The sequence below is a fragment of the Rousettus aegyptiacus genome, unplaced genomic scaffold, assembly GCF_014176215.1.
Source record: "Rousettus aegyptiacus isolate mRouAeg1 unplaced genomic scaffold, mRouAeg1.p scaffold_m13_p_7, whole genome shotgun sequence".
Lineage (NCBI taxonomy): Eukaryota > Metazoa > Chordata > Mammalia > Chiroptera > Pteropodidae > Rousettus > Rousettus aegyptiacus.
In genome coordinates this window covers 89,842,171-89,864,710 of record NW_023416310.1, presented here as the reverse complement: position 1 = coordinate 89,864,710, position 22,540 = coordinate 89,842,171, and the positions used below count along the sequence as shown (strand labels likewise).

The 22,540-nt window shown below is 47.0% G+C and overlaps 2 protein-coding genes and 1 pseudogene across 13 annotated transcripts in view; 2 read left to right on the top strand and 1 right to left on the bottom strand.

The window, feature by feature from the left end:
* Positions 1 to 3,749, top strand: part of TCOF1 (treacle ribosome biogenesis factor 1) — a 38,469-nt gene extending 34,720 nt beyond the window's left edge. For 9 of the 12 annotated variants that reach the window (XM_036224384.1, XM_036224385.1, XM_016118731.2 and 6 more), the window contains 4 exons: positions 632 to 1,177; positions 1,821 to 1,918; positions 2,555 to 2,598; positions 3,265 to 3,749. In XM_036224384.1, coding sequence (XP_036080277.1) covers positions 632 to 1,177; positions 1,821 to 1,918; positions 2,555 to 2,581 — 671 coding nt within the window. In that variant the 3' untranslated portion in view covers positions 2,582 to 2,598; positions 3,265 to 3,749. The remainder of the gene's footprint in view (positions 1 to 631; positions 1,178 to 1,820; positions 1,919 to 2,554; positions 2,599 to 3,264) is intronic. The other 3 variants (XM_016118725.2, XM_016118724.2, XM_016118721.2) reach the window with 3 other exon arrangements.
* Positions 3,750 to 4,887: 1,138 nt separating this feature from the next.
* Positions 4,888 to 13,549, bottom strand: CD74 (CD74 molecule). Its single transcript, XM_016118739.2, has 9 exons — positions 13,291 to 13,549; positions 9,607 to 9,779; positions 9,321 to 9,400; positions 8,744 to 8,806; positions 7,945 to 8,040; positions 7,493 to 7,580; positions 6,336 to 6,527; positions 5,763 to 5,825; positions 4,888 to 5,530 (listed from the first exon to the last, which is right to left on the bottom strand). The coding sequence occupies exons 1-8, from the start codon at positions 13,365 to 13,367 to the stop codon at positions 5,764 to 5,766; spliced, it is 831 nt and encodes a 276-aa protein (XP_015974225.1). The 5' UTR covers positions 13,368 to 13,549; the 3' UTR covers positions 4,888 to 5,530; position 5,763.
* A 7,276-nt stretch (positions 13,550 to 20,825) lies between these two features.
* LOC118606218 lies at positions 20,826 to 20,944 on the top strand (annotated as a pseudogene).
* Positions 20,945 to 22,540: the final 1,596 nt, after the last annotated feature.

The following is a 22,540-nucleotide window of genomic DNA, read 5'->3' as shown; positions in this document are numbered from 1 at the left end:
GGCAGTAAACCTGCTTAGTCAGCTGCCACGTGTGTGTACACCGTACCCATCACCCGCAAGCCGCCTGGACCCCTGGGCAGGAAGGGCCATGGGCCTACTGCATGTAGGTGGGCATGTGCTGAGTGGCTGCCCGGCCTTCCCTTTTGTCATGAATCTACGGTTTAGAAGAGGGGGCCGCACTGTTCATCGGACCCCTCATTTTACAAACAGGGAAACGGGCCGTGGCAGGAGCAGGGTCATATCTAGCAAGTTGGTGGTAGTCAGACCTAAAATCCAGGTCTCTTGCCTCCCAGCTCCGGACTCGTGGCCAGACAATACTCTCTCCTTCCTGTCTGACCTTTCATTTCGTCGATAGATTTCAAGCCCTTTCATTAACATTCTGGAGTCATTTCCCATCCCCAACCTGAATTTGAGATTTTAACGTGAGGAGACAGAGCTCTTAAGTTATAAGGTGGTGAAAAGTGTGAGCTAAGTGATCCGGTGGGGGCAGAGTGACCAGCGGGCCTCACTTTCCTAGTCTGTACTGTTGTCAGAGGATGTCAATCCTGTCCTTGGATCCTCTTGGCTCTTGTCCCATGGAAGGTCTGTTTCCCAGTCTCTCAGATCCATGACACAAGTCCTCTCTCTATAGGCAGACGAGAAACTAGCACCACACCTCAGAAGTCCCAAAAGCCCAGGAAGAGGACTGGGAGCCCCCAAGCCTCAACACCAGCACTGCACAGCGACCTCACCCGGCGCCTAATGAGTGAGCCCTGGCCCCTGAGCGAGGCCCAGGTCCAGGCCTCAGTGGTAAAGGTCCTGACGGAGCTGCTGGAACAGGAAAGGAAGAAGGCCATGGATGCCGCCAAGGAGAGCAGCAAGAAGGGCCGGGCGGGCCACAAGCGGAAGCTGTCAGGAGACCAGGCAGTTGTCAAGGCCCGTAAGAGCAGGAAAAAGAAGCAGCTGCTGGCTGGGGAGGGTGGAGAGGATGCTGTTTCCCCAGAAAAGGCCCCCAGGACTACCAAGGGGAAATCTAAGAAAGACACAGCAGGTGGTGGCAGCAAGGAGAAGAAGAAGGAGTCTCCCGCCTCCCACGGGGTCAAGGAGAAGCCAGAAGGGAAGCCAGAGATGGCGAAGGTCGACGGTGGAGACCAAGCCAACCCAAAGAACAAGAAGGAGAAAAAGAAATCTGACAAGAGTAAGTGTCACCACCTGGGTGGGATGGGCCCTTGGCCAGCACAGAAGGGAGAGGTCGAGACATGCTTTGTCCGGGGTCATGGCGGCAGGTAGTGGCACAGCCAGAACTAGACCTGGGGCAACACTGCCAGGGAGACCCCGTGGCTCCAAGGCGTGGCCTACTCCCCGCCGTGCTCACTCCGAGTGGCTGCAGCCACGGGCACGTTCAGCTTCCGGCTTCTCGGGCCTGTGCTCCAACGGTGCTTCCCCTCAGAGGTAAAGCTGCCCCTTATTGAGCTCTGTGCTAGGCTCTGCATGTGGCGGGACTTCATTTAACCCTGTATAACAGGTGATGTTTCCCATTTTATAGGTAGGAAATGTCTTTTAAATAAACATGTAGATGTTTTTAAAAGTGAGTTATAGAAAAATAGCAATAGTCCAGGTGTTCCAAGGGTGGGGCAGAAATCTTGAGGCTGGTCCGCAGACCAGGGCAGGTGGTCACAAAGGCCTGTGTTTTCATGGCTCCCCATGGTTTGGGAGAGCTGGGCACCCAACATAGGGAGGAGTTCCAGGATCCCTGGAGACCTGCCGTGCGTGTCTCCCGACATCGACCCAATAGTTAAGATTAATATTTGTTGTTTAGGAAGTTTATTCTCTTCCCTCAGAAAAAAAAGATAAGGAAAAAAAGGAAAAGAAGAAGAAACCTAAAAAGGTCTCAACCAAAGACCCTGACTCAGAATTCCAGAAGAAAAAGAAGAAAAAGGTAAAAGGGAGTTCCTGAGGGGTTTCAAGTTAGGAAAGGGACCCAAACCCAGCCCCCAGCATTGATGTGCTCGCCCCGTCCTCCGCATGTCAGGAAGAAGTGCGAGCCAGACCAGGTCCCCTCATTCTCGGCGGCGGGGTTTGGGGGGGGCTGTCTTGTCTGTGAGGTAGAAAGATGTCCTTCGGGTGGATGAGGGAGGAGACCCCAGGGGGCAGGGAGGATGAGGAAGCTATTATAAGTTTCAAGTGAGGGGAAGCATTCCCTAGGGAAGGCGTGCCCAGCTGGCAGCAGTGCCTGTCACAGAAGCACTCGTCCATCATCCATCGGCTTCATGGGTGATAGAGGCTGCTCGCCTGCAGGAGTGGGCTCAGCACCCTCTACAGATGACGTTCTCACAGGCCAGCAGGGCCTCTGCTGTGTTCAGAAGAGCTGAACATCTATTGCTGCAAGGCCTCTGTTTCTTTCTCGAGGGCATGTGGGCCACTGTCCCTGCCCTCGGGGATTCCTGTGTACCCAATATCTGTTCTGGGGGGCCCTCATTCTCAGGAGGGAGTTGTCATGTTCCCTCCTGGTGGGGGCAGCATAGGTGGGGAGACACTTGAGGTACAAGAGCCTCTCACAGTTCTCTTCTCACAGAAGAAGACACCAGAGCAAACTGTCTGAGCGGCACAAGGTGGCAGGTAAGCTTCCTGGCTGGGGGGCCCGGCAGGACCTGGTAGGTGGGCCCCAAGGGGAGGGGGCCTGGAGCTGGAGCTACTGCACAGTCGTGGTGGTGGCCGCGCCAAGTGCTCCCCGGGCACAGGCACTGCACAGGCCTTAGGAGGTGGGCCCTGGGCGGCACCTCTTTGTAGTTGAGAAGGCTTGAGCTGGCGCGCTCCCTTGTTGCTATCCAGTTCCCTTTCCTTGTTGTTTTGTAACTGAGGGCATTTGCCCGTGGGAAAGAAAATGGCTTCCTTAAGCCACTCTGATGGACTTGCGCTTCCGGAGTCGTGGTGGAGGGGTTCCGCGCTCCACCTGCTGAGCAGGCCCAGCAGCCACCCAGCCTGCTGTGAGGGCAGCACAGAGCCTGCCCGGGCTGGGGGCCAGGGTTAAAGAAGTGAGGCAGTAAAGCCCTCAGCCCGCTTCCTGGACACACTGAAGTGTCTGCTGTGGTTAGTTAATGCTTGTCCGCTGCATCGAGATGCCAGGTTTTGATTTGTTTCTCCTTGATGGAGAAAAAGGTCAGGAAATCTTCCATCTAGATGTGTTGCCTTCCCCCAGCGATTTCTCAGCCAAGTGCTGCCCAACCCCATGCCTCTGCCCACCATGGGCTGCAATTGAATTTTTAATTTCACGTTCCTCCCCAGAAGACAACGACCAGCTTCAGTGTCTGTGCTGGCCCAGCCCGTGAGCCCTGCTGAGGTTGGCCCGAGGAGGAAGAGGAGGAAGTCCACTCACTGACCCCGCACCTGACTTCTGTCCTGACCCAGGATGCTTCGTATAGATTGTACAGAATATATATATATTTTTTTAAGTGACTTGCCCCTCCCTTCTCACACCAGACATGCCCAGAAGCCTCGGGACTTTCCACCTCTTTGCCCTGCAGACCCAGTACGGCCCAGCCTGGCACTCCTTCCATGTCCCTGGTCCCCGGCTGACACTGAGGTTTTGTCCTCCTTTTGTGAGTTTTTTTTCCCCAGTTTGTGTGTTTTGTTGTTTGGTTTTTGTTTTTTGGGTTTTTTTCTTTTCTTTCTTTTTTTTTTTTTTTCCTTAATAAGAACTAAAAAAAAATAAAAGACTTGAAGGAAAGGTCACGTTCCCAATGCACCGGGAGCAGACGTCTTGCAATTGACGTGTTCTTGGAAGGGAGAGTCTGGCTGACAAACTGTTGCCCAGGATTTGTTCTCGACAACTGTATATGGAGGCTCTGGGATGGTGTGCTGAGCAGGACGGTTTGCCTCAGTTAAGTGTCTAGTGTGAATTGGTGTGGGGAAGGCTTCCTGGAGGAGGTGGCATTTTAGCTAAGGGGGAGCTCAAGCATGATTGTGGTTGATTTCCAGATGCCGAGGTAGGCCAGGCAATACTCAGAGGCCAGAAATGGAAGAGGGGCCTTCCAAGTCACCTTTTGAAGTTCGGAGTTAGGATTGGAGATGGGGGCAGGCCCTTTGAGGTGTCTGGTAGAGAACAGCTGTGGCGGGCACAGTAAAAGCAGGAAGACCAATCAGGACTGAGTTGCCCTCGTGTCCAGGTAACAAAGGTTTGGAATGATGAGGGCAAGAAGTGAATGAACTTGAAAGATATGTCAAGGTGATGTCTACAGGACTTGTGAAGGTCAATAATGCGGCGGCCCAAGCAGTGTGGAGCATCTGAGGTTGTGGAGATTTTTGTCCAAGGTTTTTAGCCTCTGCTAGAGACAGCGAGGAGCTGTGCAGAAAAAGCACTGTGCTAGGGAGGTCTTGGAGCCCCAGGTTGGCATCTGGCTGAACCCTTAACTCGGGGCCCATGTGTTCTAGAGCAGAGGCCACAGAGTAGTGTCCTGTAAGGCGTCTTCTCAATGGAGTTTTCACTGAACATCTTGATTTGGGGCTTCTCTTAAAAAGTCAAGAAATCTGGCCGCAGGGGCCCCCGCTCCCTCCTGGCAACAACTGTGGGGGTCCCGTGTTGCTGCCCTCTGTCGCCACACTCTTCCTCTTAGTAGAGCAATAGAAAAGGGGGGGGGGGAATGGAAACAGGACCAAGAGGAGCCTGTGTTTAAAAAACTTTGGGCAAGAGCCTCCTTCCTTTTGGAAACAGTATTCTTGTGTTAAACATGGAAACCAAATGTGTTTGTGCCCAAAGATATCAGCACCCCAGCCCTGCCTGTCACCACAGGCATCTGTGGTTGGGCTCCCTGGGCCGTGTGCTCCCACCCGGACCACGGGATTCGAGGTCTTCAGTCGCCTCCTTGAAATGAACAAACCAGATCCAGCAGAACAGCCAGGAGCCAGAAGTGTTCTACTTACTACTTTTTATTCTCACAGGAGCCACGGCCCTAAGGGCTGATGATAAGCTTGCTACAGAGGGAACTAGGGGGTGGCAGAATGAGGAGGGGTTGAGGGTGAAGAGGCTGGTTCTTCCTGGCAAGTGATGCTGGGGAAATAGAAAGGGTGGCTTGTGCCCCCAGTTCCATTGGCCAGAAAGCCAAGGCTAAAGCCAGGAAGGAAGGGACAACAAATGTGTTGGGCACAGGGGCTTAGGGGAGTGTCCTTCACGCTCCCTGCACCTTTCCTCCTTGTCCATAGGTCTAGATCTTGGGGTTCCATGTTGTAGGTTGCTGTGGTGTCAGAAATGGAAGTAGCCTAGCTCGTGGTCCACCTCCTTGGGTCTTTGCGTCCCTGCTGGTGGATGGGAAGCTGGGCAGCAAGGCCCTCCTGCGTCGTTAAGTGTGTTATTCTGATGTAATTTTGTGTCCAAGGATGATGGAGAGCCAGATGCCAATCTCATGGACTGAGGTGCAGGGGGAGAGGGAGTGGGGGAAGAGGGTATAAGGGGAGGAGTATGGGGCTAGGATTGGGGGACAGAGGGGAGCAAGGAAGCTGGCGATGCGGGGCTGCCTGGGCGCTGGTGTCTTCGATTGCTATTCTCACACGATGGCTATGGAAAGAGAAGCAGCAGGTTAGGTTTGGAGTCATCTGTTGTCCCTGCCTCTTCCCAGCATGTTGGGGCCTCATAGCAGTCGAGGACTCTCCACCCTCCACTGCGTCCTGCTCGGGTACAAGTACTGACCCCACCACACCCCTGTTCCTCATCTCTGAAAGGGACGTCTCAGGTGGGGAATGGACCAGGGTTGTGCCATGCTGGGCATCCCCCCTGCAGGCGCCCTTGCCTTAGTTCAGGTCTTGCTTGGTCACACCCAGCCCGGACGACAGGTCCTCTACGTCCAGTGGCTCTGCAAAGGAGTAGCAAGGTCATTTGTTATTTGCAGTCCAGATACCGTACCCACTGGCGAGGAGGACTGGTTCTTCCCAGCCTGGCCTCAGGCCTATCCTGGGAGGGCAGGCTCTGAATGGAAGGATGCTTTCTGGATGGTAGCCATGAAGTGTAGCTGGGGAACTGAGAGAAAGGCCATGAAGGGGGTGATGAGATGAATGGGTCTGTAGGACTTCTGGATCCATAAGTGGATAGTGCATGGATGGTAAAAAAATAATGAAAGGGTTAAAGGATAAATGAATAAGTACATGAGCGTGGATGTAAGGAGAGAAGTAGATGGACAAACAGATAAGGAATGCACACGTAGGGAGATGGACAAAGGGGTGGATGCTTGGCTGATTGGCTGCCCCTCAGGGAGCTGCCACCTCAAGCGTCATAGCCACATGTGCCAAGAGAGACCTCTTGCCCCTCAGCCTTCCGGGTCCTTCCTGCTCCTTTGACACTCCCTGGCACAGTGGCCACTGCTTACCACTGCAGTTAGGGCGCGCGCGGCTTCTGGTGTGGGGAACCTCGGTGCCGTTGGGGAAGACGCACCAGCAGTAGCCGATGCTCCCATAGCACTGGAGCGGCATATAGTTGCCATTCTCGTCACACTGGGGCTTGAACATGCCTGGGTGGATGGCCGGGATGCGGCTGACCTCTTCCAGGCACTTGGTCAGTACTGAAGCGACAGGCATGGTGAAGACATGGTGAGTTGACTCTGGGCCAGAGTCTCAGCAGAACCAGAGATCCACATACCACTGCTGTGGGGCTAATGCCTTCTGCCCAAGTGACTACTCGCTCTACCCATTGCACAGATGGGGAAATTGAGGCCTGAACCAACAAGGTCCAGGATCAAAGAAGAAGTGAATGGCTATGTAGCTAATTCATCCCAGAACTTGATTCTTCCAACATTCTATGCCTATTAAATTTTTGGACTCGCACATGTGATTCTGATTTCTAAGAAAAAACAGTGGATACCTTGGTAAGTCTGAGGTTCTGTTCCTGGGGTTATCCAAGTAGAAATGGGGGGTTGTTTGTAGAGGGGATTTAAACATTACCTAGAAGTTGGTTTAGGTAGCTTCTAAGGCAACTTCTGTGAATATGATAGAAAAATCTGAGGCCCACATGGGGTAGGCCATTGATCTTCCACTCCTGAAACTGAAGCCCAGAGGGAAGAGACGCCCAGAATTGCAGGACAAATTATCACCAGGATTAAAACAGGCATTTGTAAAGACTTTAGGGCTAACAATCCTAGTAAACGTGAGATGGAAAAACTCCAAGGCCCTCTTATCTGGCATGCTGTCTATGTGATCTTGGGGAGATCCCCTTGGGGGTGAGGAAGGTCATTGTGATGACTCCTGGGATGTTTTGGATGGTTTCTGCTCCAGGCCCACTTGTTCAGTGCCATCCTCCATAAGTGAGGTCACCTCTTGAAGGGAGGCCTCTGTACCCTGTGGGCCCTCAGATAGGATGGGACTGGGGGGCAGCCAAGCCCAGAAGGAACATGCAGGAGAGAGACAGGAGAGGTGAGAGAGGCTTGGAGAGTCCAGTGCTTGGGTCAGGGAATGCTCTAGGCTCTAACCTCTGTAGCTCTGGGGGAGCTCTCAGAAACTCTAGCTCCCCAAGACTCCCAACTCCCTGTACCTTTTGTTGGAGCCTGAGTGGGCTTCTCCTCCAGTGAGTTCTTGCTCATTTCAAACAAGAGCCACTGACGCATCCAGTTCTCAAAGACCTAGTGGGGGCAGAGACAGGGCATCAGGCTCAATAGCCCTCTAGCCCTGCCTGGCTTTTCTCCTGGGGACAGACATGGAGGGCCAGGCAGAGCACCTACACCCAAAGTCCAGCTGTAACTTGGTTCCCCCTTAGAGACTCCCAGGGCTTGATCAAGGTGGTACCTCTATTCCAAGCACTTCTGTGTTCGTGGCTTTCAAAGTTCTGGTAAGCTTCTTCCAGCTTTCCAAGAATGGCCTCTCCAGCACACCCCCTGCCCCCACCTTTTCCCAGGCTTTCCCCAGCCTACCCCTCACCTCACCTCTTCCCAGCCCTGCCCTAGATATATCAGGAGAGAGGGCACCAGCGCAGGGAAGCTTGCTGACCTTCCAGTCCAGGCCCTCCATGGTGTTCCTAAGGCGTTTCAGGTTTTCTGGGAAGCTCCCCTTCAGCTGTGGGTACACCTTCAGGGGGTCAGACTTCTGCGGGGCAGCAAAAGGGCAGGAAGGAAGATTAAAAAGAGCTCCCTGCCAGGTGAGGTGAAATGTGCAAACCACATTCCCCTGCTATTCCATTCTGAGGGTTGGACGGAAGCTGCACCCAGCTTGGACCCTTACCTACGATGGACCCTTGGGGAGGGGAGGTGGTGAGGGTAATCTAGCACAGCTACAACCTCAAGGCTGGAAGAGGGGCCCAGTTATACCAGTAACCCCCAGTCTTCTACTCCTTACAGGTGCCTACTCATCTTTCAGGTTTTACTTCTTCCAGGAAGACTTCCAAACCTCTCCCCAGGTAGGATGGGCCCTCTGCATCTTTCCTCACACAACCCCCTGCATGTCCCTCATCACCTGGTCACTTGTCTGTCTTCCATGCTAACATAGGATGCCCATAGGTTTGGGAGCCGAGTCTGATTGCTACCCCTTGTGGGCCCAGAGCCTGGCACGGAGTAAACATACAATAAAAACTTGGGAAGGAAAAAATGAGTCTTGAGCAAGACACGTCCAGGCTTTGGGCCTCGGTTTCTCCATCTCAAAACAAAAAAGGGAGGAGTGGTAGGACTAAAGTGCATATAACATCTAAGGGCCACTCGCGTTCCTTCGTTCATCTGGTGAGGCTGTACTGAATCTCTACTGTGCGCCGGACACGGTGCAGACAGGCAGGGCCACCCGGCCAGGCCCCACTCACCAGGAGCAGGTGCATCACATGGTCCAGTGTCGTGTTGCCGTACTTAGTGGCATTCTGCATGGGCTGTGGAAGGAAGGACTGGGGGTTAGGAGGAGGGGCCCTAGCGCAAAGGCAGCAGCTGGGGTCTACAGTCCCAGATGCTCGACAAGACCATCTCCGCCACCTCCAAATGTGAAAGCCTGAGCAAGTCACTTTTCCTTCCTGCCTCAGGGTCCTTATTGATCAAAACTGCATATACTTACCTGGTCAGGGCTTTGTGGACAGTGGATAGTTTTATGAACAGCAACATTATCTATATATGGTAAGGGCTTTAAGAATAGGAGGGAACCGAGATGTTATAGGACATGAGAAGCACCTTGTAAATGGGAGGGCTGGGCCCTCCTCCCAGGGATGGCCCAAAGAGGCTTCCTTCTCTTAGCCCTGGGATTCTTCTTCTGGAGGTGGGCCCTGTCCTCCAGCAGTCAGGACTCCTCCCAAGCTGGGCTTTTCCTGGGTCTGCTTTCTCCCCTGTCCCTTGGCACCTGCCCTCCGGCCTAGATAACACTTTCCCCTTCCACGGCCCTGGGGTTGTCCTTACCCCCTGAAGCATGCCTTCCATGGGCAGCGCCTGCATCAGCATGGGGGTGGCCACCCGCATCTTGCTCACAGGTTTGGCAGCTGTAGGGTCAGAAGATACAGCATGAGTGTGGTCCCAGTGCCCAGGGAAAAGGGTTCTAAAACTAGGGACCAAGATCTCAGACCCAGATGAAAAGGGGCTGGAATTCCAGACCCAAGGGCGAGGACAGTGGGCCCAGCTAGGGGAAGGAATGGGATCTCTGAGGTGAGGGACAGTAGGGGAGTCAGGATGGATATGGAGAACGCACACTTAGGAAGCTTCATGCGCAGGTTCTCCAGTTGCAGGTTCTGTGAAGTGACCGTCAGCTTGTCCAGCCGGCCCTGCTGCTGATACAGGAAGTAGGCGGTGGTGGCCTGGCCAGCCAGGAGCAGAGCTACCAGGACAGAAAAGCCTGTGTACAGGGCTCCTTGGCTGCACTTTCTGTTGAGGGGAGAGGGCAAGTCAGAGGAGAGTCCATGGAGGTGGCTGCCCCAAGGACTGGCTGGGAGTAAGGGAATGTGTCCCCCACTTCCATCAGCCCACTCACCCATCCCCCTCAGCTACCTCTAACAAACATAAGCACAAACAAGTTCGTTATGGACATGCATCTTAAAGACATTCCCCCGGCCCCTACTTCCAATCATTGCTGGCCCTACTGTCTTCCCAAGTTGAAATTCTGGCCCCGCCCCAGGCCTAGGCTGAATGGGGAAGAGCCAGGGATGAGTGCCTGGTACACTCGGCCTCAGTCCCACCTGTGCAATGAGGCGTTGAGGTGGAGGGTCTCCCCAGGTCCCCTCTGCCAGGGGATCTCCTGAGGATCAGAGCTGCCCCTGAAGGGAAGGGAGTTTTCACCCTCCTACCTTTCCAACCCCTGCAGCGAAATCAAAGAAAAGAGAAGTGGGACGTGGGCAACAGAGTTTACGGCCCACCTGAAAAAGAGAAGTGAGGCTTTGGCATTTTAGAAATCGGTTAGGGGCATCGGACAATGTCAGGCTGGAGCAGGGCCAGGCACCACCTTTACGGGGGGCACATCCTCCGCCCCAGATGCTGTGTGTCTTTGAGCAGGTCTCTGCCCCTCTCTGGGCCTGTCACATGGGTACCATTTTAGAATTTGGTAGTTTTCTTTTAAATATGCTGACTGTGGGCACAGATATATTTCAAATGGTAAAATCCACTCAGGAGGGATTTCTGCAGGAGTATGGTACCTGAGCTGTGTGACCTGGGAAAATCTCTCTTGTTCTCTGGTTGCACAGGGAGGGGTGGCCCAACCTCAGACCTCAGGGAGCCCTAGCAGCTGTTGGCCCTGGATGCAGTTTTGGGGGCACATACACAGGTTGCAGTATGGAAGATGTAAGGATTCTGCTCCAGGACCCTGAATGTTCTTGACCTCTTTTCTTCCACCGCACCCCAGGGGTGGGACTACTAAGACCCCATTAGAAACAGGCTGACACTATACCCTCTTTACTCCAGCAGCCCAGCAAGGAGGTTTAGGAAACTCCAGGAGACCCTTTTGCCTAGCAATCATGGCATCACAGACACAGCTCATTCTCATTGGCTTTCTGCTTGCCAGTCCTTTGTCTCTAGGCCCAGGCCCAGCCCAAGAGATTGTTATTCTGGAAGGAGAAAGCAAAAAACCTGTGGGGAAGAGGAGGAAACCATACAGGAAGGGAAAACAAATCCCACTCCTGGGTCTTTCCAGGGAACAGGGTAGCCTGGGGTCTTGCCTGAGTTCAAGGTCTCCAGTACATTATTTACATGCTCACTCCATACCCAGTCCAGTCCCAGCTCTGCCTCTCACCATGTGAACTCAGGGAAGTCACTTCCCTTCTCTGAATTTCAGCTTCTCCTAAGGCCTAAGCATCTAGAGAGCCATATTAAAGATGAGACCACATGACCTGGATTAGAGCAGCTCTGTCGCTCCCGTAGCTCAGGGACCAGGGAAAGTCAACCTCTGAGTAAACTGAGGTAAGAACATCTACCCAAAGCGTCCTTATATTAAATAAGATTACGAGGGTAAAGCTCTCACTTCCATTAGTAGCACGTAGTTAGCACTTCATAAGCAACACTGGCTACTCTTCTCAGGGGAGTTAACTCTAGCATCTGGTTTCCTTCCTCTTTATGCATCTTAAATTTCTGTCCCCTGGGTTCTAGATGAGAGCTAGTCTGTCACCTTTTCATTTCCTCCTTTCCACTGCCTCCTTCAATTAAAAAAAAAAAAAAAAAAAAAAAAGGCCAAAGTCTTGAGCCAACCGAAACTAGGAGGAACGATGATACAAATGTTGCCAGGCAGAACTGTTCACAGAAGGGTCCGAAACAGGCTCAAGTCTGGAATGGCCTGGACACACAGGGCCCAGCCGGTTTTGAAGCAGTAACTGAACTAAAAAAAAACAGACAAGGGTTTGAAGAGGGGGCACCCTCTCTGTAGACTGAGCCCGCACTGGGTGTGAAACTCACTGGGCGGCCTGAGTTCAGAGGGGTCCCACATCCTCTCCCTGCAAATTGTACCTCTAGAAGGGGGTCAGGTGGTAGTCTGCTCAAACTCTAAAACCAGACTAGTCCTGGGTTCAAATTCTGGCTCTAATATTTACTGGCCGTAATAACTTAGGTCACTTGCCAAAATGAGCCTCAATTTTCTCTTATGTAAAATGGAGATAATAAAAAGTATCTGACTCAGGGTTGCTGAGAATTAGGATTGAGTTTGGCATTTACTTATGTGCCCAGCATATCACTATCACAGTAATTATTAACAGTAGCTGAGAACTGGTAATAGGTACACAGTGAATGGAAACTATTACCATGACTATTGTCATTGTTATATTACTTGAGACCCAGAAAGAAGCAGTGATATATACAAGTCACATGCGGCAGCACAGAACCTGGATCAGAATCCAGCCATCCCAAGGAAGTTGTCCCTCCTAGCTATGGGATTCCCCAGGCTTTCCCAGGCCACTGCTCTAATGGTCCATATCAGTTACCTGTCCTCCTGACATCTCAGTGCCTCTCTCAAACCCCTTTCTGCCTGGCAACAGCTGACGTCACATCTAGCTGTAAGTTCTAGTAATTCTCAAATTACTTTTTGGAGATTGGGGGAAGTGGGGGACATTGGGATAACAGCATTATAGTCCCCCCACCACCCCTCATTTTATTTTTTTCAGGAAAACAGGCGAGACCATCTAGGAGCTAGGAGAGGGGGTCCAGCTGCAAGGAAGAGGGGCACAGGCAGAACATGACCCTCATCAACCATCAGCCCCTTCTAGAAATTTAGCCAGAGCCTTACTTGCCCTTTATTAACCCCCTTTCGGCATCTCTCAATCCCTCCTGTGATGGCCGACGTCTTGGATACTCCATAGACACCTGCAGCAATAACTGCCTTCATACAAACACCTATTCCCCGGGGAGTGGAGAGGTAGATGGGGTAAAGGGGGTCAAAAATGTGGTGACAGAAAGAAATCTAACTATAGGTGGTGAACACACAGTGTAAATATATATATATATATATGCCTTACTGTTAAAGTGTACAGATGAAACATTAATTTTGTTAACCAATGTCACCATAAAAAATAAACAAATTTAAACAAACAAAACACCTATTCCCATCTATAGTTATTAGGAGGGGATTCTTCTGTGATGCTTTCGAGGGGGTTGGGGTGGTGGAGGGAGGTCCATGAAGCTCCTGATATTGTATGAAACTCTGGGGAGAGAGTCAAGAGACCTTCTGATTTCCAGAAGGCAAGTATATGATGCAGAGAAAATTAAAAACCCTGCCCTAGAGAAACTCCTCCATTTTACAGGGAGCCCAGAGCAGCCCAGAGATTCTCTCAAACCCGCCCAGTTAGGGTTAGAGTCGGAGCCTGACTTCTTGCCTCCCGTGACTCCAGTATAGGTCTCCTTCCCCAGCACCTGTGCCGTCTGTGCCGTCCAGGATTTGTGTGCTCTCTCTGTTCACACATACCTCTCTGGGGCTCCAGCGCGCTGGCCCAGCATGGGCAATTGCTCATGGTTGGAGATGAGATCTCGCTGGTCTTCCATCGTTCTGGCCTCTGGTCCTCCCCACACCTCCTGCTACCACTGCTGCTGCTACTGCTGCTGCTGCTGTCTTCTGCGTATCTGAGACCCTGAACGCTGGCTCACCTCTTGAAGTTAGGGTTGAGATGGAATCTGATTTGTCCACAGGAGGCCGCTCCTCCCACCTGTAGAAGTGGAAGTGAAAGCCACAAAGCTGGAAATACCCAGCCTTGAGCTAAGCAGACTTTGATGGGACAAGATGGAGAGGGGGAGCACCCCGGCAGGTAGAAAGGCCAGTACGCATCCATTGGCTGTCCACGGCCCTCATCACTTGTTTCTGGGTAGACCTTTGGATTCATAAGGCTCTTTGGATATTCGAGAAATATTCATTCCCTAGACAGGAAATAACTTTGAAACAGAAAATGCCTTTGTTTGTCTCCCTTTTTCACCCACAGATGAGTGGACGCGGAAAGGAGCCGCTTGCCCTCTGTTACCTAGACAAGTTCCCCTCCTCTCTGGCCTCATCTCCAAAACAGGGGAGGAAAGCGGGGTTCAGTGTTCCCTCTGCTCCCTTCTAACTTGAGCATTTTATGAAGCTGAGTCCATGGTTCTAAGGCTCTAGTACCAGTATTTACCACCGTGTACTAAAGCCTCCTTTGTGCCAGGCCCTGTGCTGTTTTACATGCTTTGTTTTGTTTAATCTTTACAGTGATCCTTTGAAGACTTTTATTTTATCATCTCCATTTACAAATAAGGACATGGAGGCTTTGAGAAGCTACTTGCTTGTCCGGGATCATACATTCAGGAATTGGTGGAACCTATGTTTTTAACCACTTTATCTTTCTGCCTCCTGATGCTCAATTTGGGTGGTTTCAATTCAGGAAGAGTGGGGGCCTCTGCAGGGCGGGAAGGAGGAGGGACTGGCAAAGGGTAAGTTTAACTGTGTTGGCAAGGTTTTATTTCTTACTATGTCTTAAATGCCATGTTTGTTTTACTAATCTTAAATCTGTACATTTAAATTTGCATTAATAATTTTTGTTAAAGACTGTGGTTCTAAGATTCAGTGATTTTTAGATTTCAAGAGTTAAGGGAGATAGATAGTATATATATTTTGGGGGAGGGAGGAAGAAGAGCAGATATGGCCTTTGATGCAATCAGACCTTAGTTCACATACCAAGTCAGAAACATCGTAGCTGTATGACCTGAGCCAGTCCCTTGACCTTCCTGAGTTGGTTTTCTCCTTTGTAAAGTAAGGACAATAATACTAAATTTGCAGAGTTGTTAGATTAAATAAACATTTAGAATAGAACCTAGTACCACAGGAGATGCTCAAGAAATTGTTATTATTCAAATATTTACTATTAAGGTATTTTCTGCCCTGATTGCAAACTAAACTAAGCTATAATAATCATAACAGCACGGTACTGGAACAAAAACAGACACATAGATCAATGGAACAGAATAGAGAGCCCAGAAATAAACCCTCGCTTATATAGTCAATTGAGCTACAGCAAAAGAGGCAAGAATATACAATGGATAAATGACAGTCCCTTCAACAAGTGGTGTTAGGAAAACTGAACAGATGCAGAAAAAAATGAAACTGGATCACTCTCTTACAATACGTACGAAAATAAACTTGAAATCTATTAAAGACTTAATGTAAGACCTGAAACCATAAAACTAAGAAAACATGGGTAATAAATATTTGAAACCAGTCTTGGTAATATCTTTTTTAATATGTCCCCTCCAGCAAGGGAAACAAAATCAAAAATTTTAAAAATGGAACTTTATCAAACTAAAAGGCTTCTGGCATAGTGAAGAAAACCATCAACGCAACAAAAAGATAACCTACTGAATGGAAGAATATGAGTGTGAATGATAAATCCAATAAGGAGGCTGATGTCCAGGATATATAAGGAACCCATATAACTCAATAGCAAAAAAATACTCCAATCAAAAAATGGGCAGGAAACGTGAAGAGAAAGACATTTCTCCAAAGATATACATATGGCCAACTGACACATAAAAAGCTGCTCAACTTCACTAATCATCAGGGAAATACAAATCACAAGCACAATGAGGTATATCACCTTAACACTTGTAAGAATAATTATTATCAAAAAGGCAACAAAAAACAAGTGTTGACAAGGATGTGGGAAAAAGGGAATCCTTGCGCACTGTTGACGGGACTGCAAATTGGTGCAGCCACTATAGAAAACAGGATGGATAGTCCTCAGAAACTAAAAATAGAACTACCACATGACCTGGCAATTCCATTTCTAGGTTTTTACCTGAAAAAAAATAAAAATATTGATTTAAAAAGATATGTGCACCCCTATGTTCACTGCAGCACTACTTACAATAGTCAAGACATAGAAGCAACCTAGGGGTCCATTAATAGATGAATGAATAGAGAAGATGCAAGACACACACACACACACACAAGAATAACATTCGGCAATAAAAAAAATCCTGCCATTTGCAACATGGATGAACCTAGAGAGGATGCTAGGTGAAATAACTCAGAAAAAGACAAATACATGATTTCACTTATACGTGGAATTTTTTTAAAAATCCAAACAAATGAACAAACAAAACAAAAACAGACTCATAAAAACAAAGAACAAACTGATAGCTGCCAAAGGGGTGGAGGGAAGGGTAAAAAGCTGAAGAGGAATATTGTCGATAATAGCATGATAACTTTATATGGTGACAGATGGTTACTACACTTAGTATGGTGAGTGCATTGTGAGGTATGTAAATGTCAAATCATTATATTGTACACCTGAAACTAATATAATATTGTATGCCAACTATAATTTTAAAAAATATTTTCTGGATGTTCAAGACAAATGAAATTATATAGCCACACAAACTGGTACACGGATGTTCATAGCAGCTTTACTGGGAAAGGCCCCAAACTGGAAACAACCAAAATATCCATCAGTACACACTGGATAAGCAAAATGTGGTTCATCCATACAATGGAACGTTACTCAGCAGTAAAAAGGAGTGAACTACTGATATCCATACCTGCACGAATCTCAATTATGCTACATGAAAGAAGCCAAACGCAAGAGTATATACGGTATAATTCCATTTAGATAATATTTAGGAAATGCAAACTAATTTACAGTGGTAGAAATGATGAGCAGTTGCCTGAGGATTGAGGGAGTGTGACGCAGGAAGGGACAAGAGCGGGATGACCAGGGGCACAGCGAAACTGTGGGACGTTACGGCTATGTTCATCGGTCCGATTGTGAGGCTGTTTTCATGATGTTTGCATATGCCGAAGTTTACCAAGTTGTACACTTCAAATACATAAAGTTTACTATGTCAATTATATCTCGGTAAAGCTGTTTTAAAAGATCTTTTAAAAAGGTGACTTAAAACATAAGCAACAAAGAAAAAGAGGAAGCTGTTCTTCAAAGGACACTATTAAGAGAGTTGAAAAGTCAGTCCAAAATTAGGAGACAGTATTTGCAACCTAACAATAAAAAGTCAACCCAATCTCAAATGGACAAAGGGTTTAAATAGACATTTCTCCAAAGAAGATACACAAATGGTCACTAAGCACATGATAAGATGCTCAGCATCATTAGTCAATAGGGAAATGCAAACTAAAGCCACAATGAGGTACCACTTCACACCCACTATAAGGGCTATAATGAAGACAAAAACAAGTGTTGGTAAGGATGTGAAGAAGTTGGAACCCTCATGTATTACTGGTGGAAGTGTAAAATGGTACAACTACTTTGGAAAACAATTTGACAATTCCTCAAAAAGTTAAACACAGAGTTACCATACAACACAGTAATTCCACTCCTAGATATCTACAAAGAGAAATGAAAACATACGTCTACACAAAAATTACAAACGTCCATTGAAACAATATTCACAATAGCCCAAGTGAAACAACTCAAATATCCGACAACTGATGAGTAGGTAAACAGAATGTGGTATATCAATATAATGGAATATTATTTAGCCATAAAGAGGAGTTAATATCTCAATAAAATATTATTTTTTAAAAGGAATGAAGTACCAATTCAAGCTATGAAATAAATATTGAAAACATTATACTAAGTGAAATAATCCAGACGCAAAAGACCACATATTGTTTGATTCCATTTTTGTAAAATGTCTAGCTCAGGCAAATCTATAGAGACAGAAAGTAAATCAGTGGTTGGCAGGGGTTGGGGGGAGAAGGGGATGGAGAATGATTGCTAATGGGCATGGGGTTTCCTTCTAGAGTGATGAAAATATTCTGGAATTATATAATGGTGATGGTGGCACAACTTTGTGAATATACAGAAAATCATTGACTTGTGCAATTTTAAAAGCTTGAATATTATGGTATACGAATTATAGCTCACTTTAAAAAAAGATTTCTTGGTAATGATGGTTACAATACACATCTTGGCTTCCTCTCCTTCTTTGCTTCTGTAACTAAATGACAAAGACTTGTGGGGTTGTTTGTTTGTTTTAGTGTAAATCTATAAGGACAAAGAGAACGGGAGATGGAAAACAGCAGCAGAACTTTGGGATCTGGAAAGCAGGTGGACTAGAGGCCCCAGAAAGCTGTATACTAAACCTGCAGTGAGAAAAGCTGAGAAACCACCGATTTCTGTGTCAGAACAGGCTCAGGAATTGGGGAATTGGGGTATTAGGCACATGGGTGGGAGTAAAGGTAGGGCCAAGAAGAGGAGGATTGCTTGGAAGTCTGTTTATGAAACAGTTGGATACCTGCATCCTCTCCCTCCCCAAGCACCCCTCTCTTCCCATGAGAGAAGACTGGAAGTTCATCCCTGCAGTGCAGGGCATAGGCTTGGTGCTGAAGCTGGGAGTCCCAGACTCTCTCCAACCCAGTTCCCAGAATGCCAGAAGCCAGCCCTTCTTCCTCCAGGCGGTAAAAGGGAGGATCCTTCTCAGGGAAGGATGACCATCCCAGGAGGAATGACCTAAAGATTTTGACATTGGGGGTTTTCCAATGAAACAACCCAGACAGATAAACCCTACAGGGAAGCTCTCAATGGATAAGCCCTACTCATGAGTCACAGCTTCCACCAGGCTTTTTAGAAAATCAAGGATTCATGGAACAGCTAAGTGAAATAATCCAGAATGAACAAAACGAATAAACAAATCCAAAAAAAAAAAGCACCATGGAGGGGGAAAAAAAAGGTCATTAATAACTTTAAGGAAATAAAGGACCATATTGCACTCAAGAAATAACTAGGATGCTTTAAAGATATACACACAATTAGCAGAACAAAACCACAGCCATTTAAAATTAAAAATAAAAGGGCAGACATTAAACAATCAGTAGATAGAAGAAAAAATATTTTTTTTAATTTCCCAGAAAATAGACTACAAAGATAAAAAAAGAGAAATCATAGAGGAAAAAATATAAGAAAACTAAAGACCAGTCTAGGAGGCCCAACAGCCAAATATCAAAGTTCCAGAAATGGAGAACAGAGAAAATCAAGGGGAAGAAGTCATCAGTGAAATAAAACAGTACAATTTCCAAAACTCAGACATAAATTTCCAAACCGAAAGGGCCCAGTGAGTTCTGAGGATAAGGTATGAAAATAATTTCTTACTAAGGCACACGAAGTTTCAGAAAAATAAAGACAAGATTACACAAATTTCCAGAAAGATGAAAAAGACAAAGTACCAGGAATCAAAATGACTTAGCACTTCTTAACAGCAACCCCAGAAACCAGAAAATAATGGAGCGACACCTTCAGAATTCAATGGGAAAATGATTTCCACCCTAGAATATTTACTAAACCAAAATATCAAATAGGTGAAGGTGTCATTAAGATATTTTCAGATATATTTAGTATCTTAAAATTTTTTTGCTTTCTCAGAAAGCTTCAGGAAGGTATGCTCAACCAAAATGAGGTTCACTAGAAATAAAAACCTGGGACACGGAAAACAAATTCAACTCGTGAGAGAGAATGGGCCCCCCCGCCCCCCAAGATGAGAATACAGAAAAATCCCAGGAGTAAAACAACAGATCCACACTGGATGAGGCCTGAAGACTCTGAAAGACATTTCCTCAACCAGTGAAGGGGACAGATATCTGATATGTCTGAATGTGCTGAGAGGCAAGTGAAATCATTTTTGGAGCCTATGAAGTTGAATTAAAATAATTTCATAGAAAAGCAACTGAAAAACCAAGAGAACTCTTAATTCTTGGGAAAACAAAGTTATATAGGAAATGAATAGTGATCCTAGTATACTATGTAGCTCAGCTAAAAATAGCACTTATGCTATATTATGAAATTATGCTATAGTCATGCTATAGTATACTACCATATCATAATATAGCAAACACTGCATACTGATCTAACCAAACATACAATAGAGACATACAGGAGGATGGGAGGACATGAAGAGTGACCTGTGGGGACAGAGGAGGAAAGAAAACTAAATCTTCATCTTTCATAGTGAAAAGCCAACCAGATGATGTTTAAAACTGAAAAATCAGAAAGTAACAATACCAGAAGTTATTAAAAGATATGAACGTAAATACCAAAAAAAAAAAAAATGGCTGTTTTAAAATGGTGTGAAAAGGTGAAGAACTGCTGTTTTTCATAGCCAACCTTATAGAAGTATTTGATTCTTTGAATTTATAACTTTGATACAATGTAAAATTCAATTTACAATAAATAACAAATGCATCAAAGTCTACTGAGTCTAAGTTGACTACGATAACAAAATGGCAGTCTAAAGCCTTTTCCTCTGAGGCAGCTTTAGGCCAAGGCTCAGGGTGACCCCGAAGGTCATCCTGTCCTTGCCTGCAGTAGGCTAGAGATAAATCCAGCCAGAAGGGTGGGCTCCCTCCGCCTGTACTAACAGGGTAAGAGGTCTCAGGTCACACAGGCCCCACTGCCCAGTGGAGGGGGCTCAGCCCTGTCCCAGTCACCCTCCCTGATTGGGGAAGGAGACTGAGTGGCAAAAAGGAAAGCATGGTGTCTGCCATACCCTTAGACAGATATAGAGTTAAGGCAAAATTCAGCTTCCCTACTGTTCATACAGAGAAAAGTCTGGCTTCAAGAGAGAAAAGAAACTGGCCCAAGGTCACACAACAAGGTCTCACGGAACTGGGACTGGCCCACCATAGTTCGACATGAGTGGTAGACAAAAGAACTCTGAGGCAGACTTCTGGGTTCACATCCCAGTTCCACAATGGCAGATCACAGAGATGAGGAAGGGAGAATACAGGTGAGTTGGAGACATCTTTTTTTCCAGAAAGCAAGGAAATGTTCAACAACTACTGTGATTTGTCAGAAGGACCCCAGAGCCAACTTCAAGGGGGCACTCGCTAGCTAAATATAGGACAATTCCATCATGAATTAGAACAATTTACCCTCCTTCTCTAGAAGGAACTATAATTCAATCCCAGTTGAGGGAGAAAATCTTTATAGGATAATACAAGCTAAGTAATGTAAAAGAAAATATATTAGAAAATTACCTGTCTACGGCCACGTCACCCTGAACGTGCCTGATTTTGCCTGATCTCGGAAGCTAAGCAGGGTCGGGTCTGGTTAGTACTTGGATGGGAGATCACCTAGGAAGACCAGATGCTGCAGGCACTAAAAAAGGAGAGGAGAGGAGAGGGGAGGGGAGGGGAGGGGAGAAAATAAATCACCTATTTGTAACCCCCAGTATAATAATTAATTCAGGCAAAGCCCACCAATGAATGCCAAAACCATGAGACAAATGTTTCGGGGAGAACAGAATATTCGCACACTAAAATATCATCCCAAAGGTCCTTGCTGGTTGCCAAGAGGGAAAGGAAGTTTACAATGGTGCAGTCTTGCTGTCACCATCAAGTGATGAAACTTAGCATCACCAACAGTTGGACAACTTGACACTACGTGTTTCCTAACAGAGTAAAATACTCAGCATCAGCTGGGAATTATCTTTGTTAAAAAGTCATTAAACTGAATCTGGCTTTAGACCTAAATTCCAGTTTACAGTAAATACAAGGGAAAGAAGAACAAGTTAAGTAACACTATGAGCTGTCAGTCTACAGACAACTATTCCCATCAAAGAGTCAGTGTCACAATAAAAGGTATATGTGTGGACAGGGTTCTATATTTTAAAAGATTAAAGAAACATAATAACCAAATGTCATTTGTAAATCTTGACAAGATTCTGGTTTGAACAAACTATAAAAGACATTTTTTGAGAAGCTGGAAAATGTTGACTATGGACTGAATATTAGGTGCTATTTGAGAATCATTATTGCTTTTCTTAGGTGTGATAATGGAATTTCGGTCTGCTAGGAGAACATTCTTCTTTTTAGGAGATGAAGCTAAATGAAGTAGTTGGAGGTGACATGACATGATGTTTAAAACTTATTTTCAAATGGTTCAGAAAAAAATAAAATTAACCATAGCTGAATCTAAGTAATGGGTATGTAAATAATTAAGTTTTCTGAATGTTTGTAATTTTCATAATAAATGGTTAGGAAAAAAATTAAAGGCAATTGTGTACAGGCCCAATTTCCTCCTGTACGGGAATCGTGTTGGCTGTTAAGACACTGTGTTTTCTTTCACTAACACTGGTAGGAACAGTGGGCTTCTTCACAGCACGGGAACATAATGTGTGTTATAATCCTCAAAATGTCTCAGTAACTACCAAGTTTTGTTTTAACAGGAAAAAAATCCCAGCTCCACCACTTACCAGATGTGTGATTTTGAATAAATCACTTAACTCATCTGTACTCCAGCTTCCTCACCTATAAAATGGGCATACTAATAGAACCTATGTCATTGGGTTCTGGGAGAATTGAATTAAGACGCACACGCCTGATGCGGAGACTAAGTATGCAATAAATGTTAGATGCTTCAGTGATGCAATTTGTTCTGCAAACTTGCTCAGTCTGATTCTGGGATCCTGCTGCATGCAGAAACTTGGAGCTGCTCAACAGCACCAGAGCTGGAAGGGCCTTATCCTCCCCTCTGGACCTTCCTGGGAGTCTCCCTCTGAGTGTCCCTTTCGAGCAAGTCTAGGTTGCAACGCCTGCCAGTTTGCCTGGGGAAACCAGGAGGTGATGTCTCCCGGGACCTCCAGCCCAGCCTGTTCTCCTCCTTGGTCTCCGAGAGGGAAGAGCTGCTCCCGGTGGCAGGCAGACAGTGCATGCCCACCCTGTCCAGCATCCCACATGACCTGGCCATCATTTG

Bases quoted from the DNA above. Each gene is read 5' to 3' on its own strand.
- CD74 (XM_016118739.2), bottom strand. From the start codon at position 13,367: ATGGAAGACCAGCGAGATCTCATCTCCAACCATGAGCAATTGCCCATG. The intron at 9,780-13,290 runs GTATGTGTGAAC...TCCCCTCAACAG, and splicing joins CGCGCTGGAGCCCCAGAGAG to AAAGTGCAGCCAAGGAGCCC. The intron at 8,041-8,743 runs GTGAGTGGGGCC...GCTGCCCCGCAG, and splicing joins ATGTGATGCACCTGCTCCTG to AAGTCTGACCCCCTGAAGGT.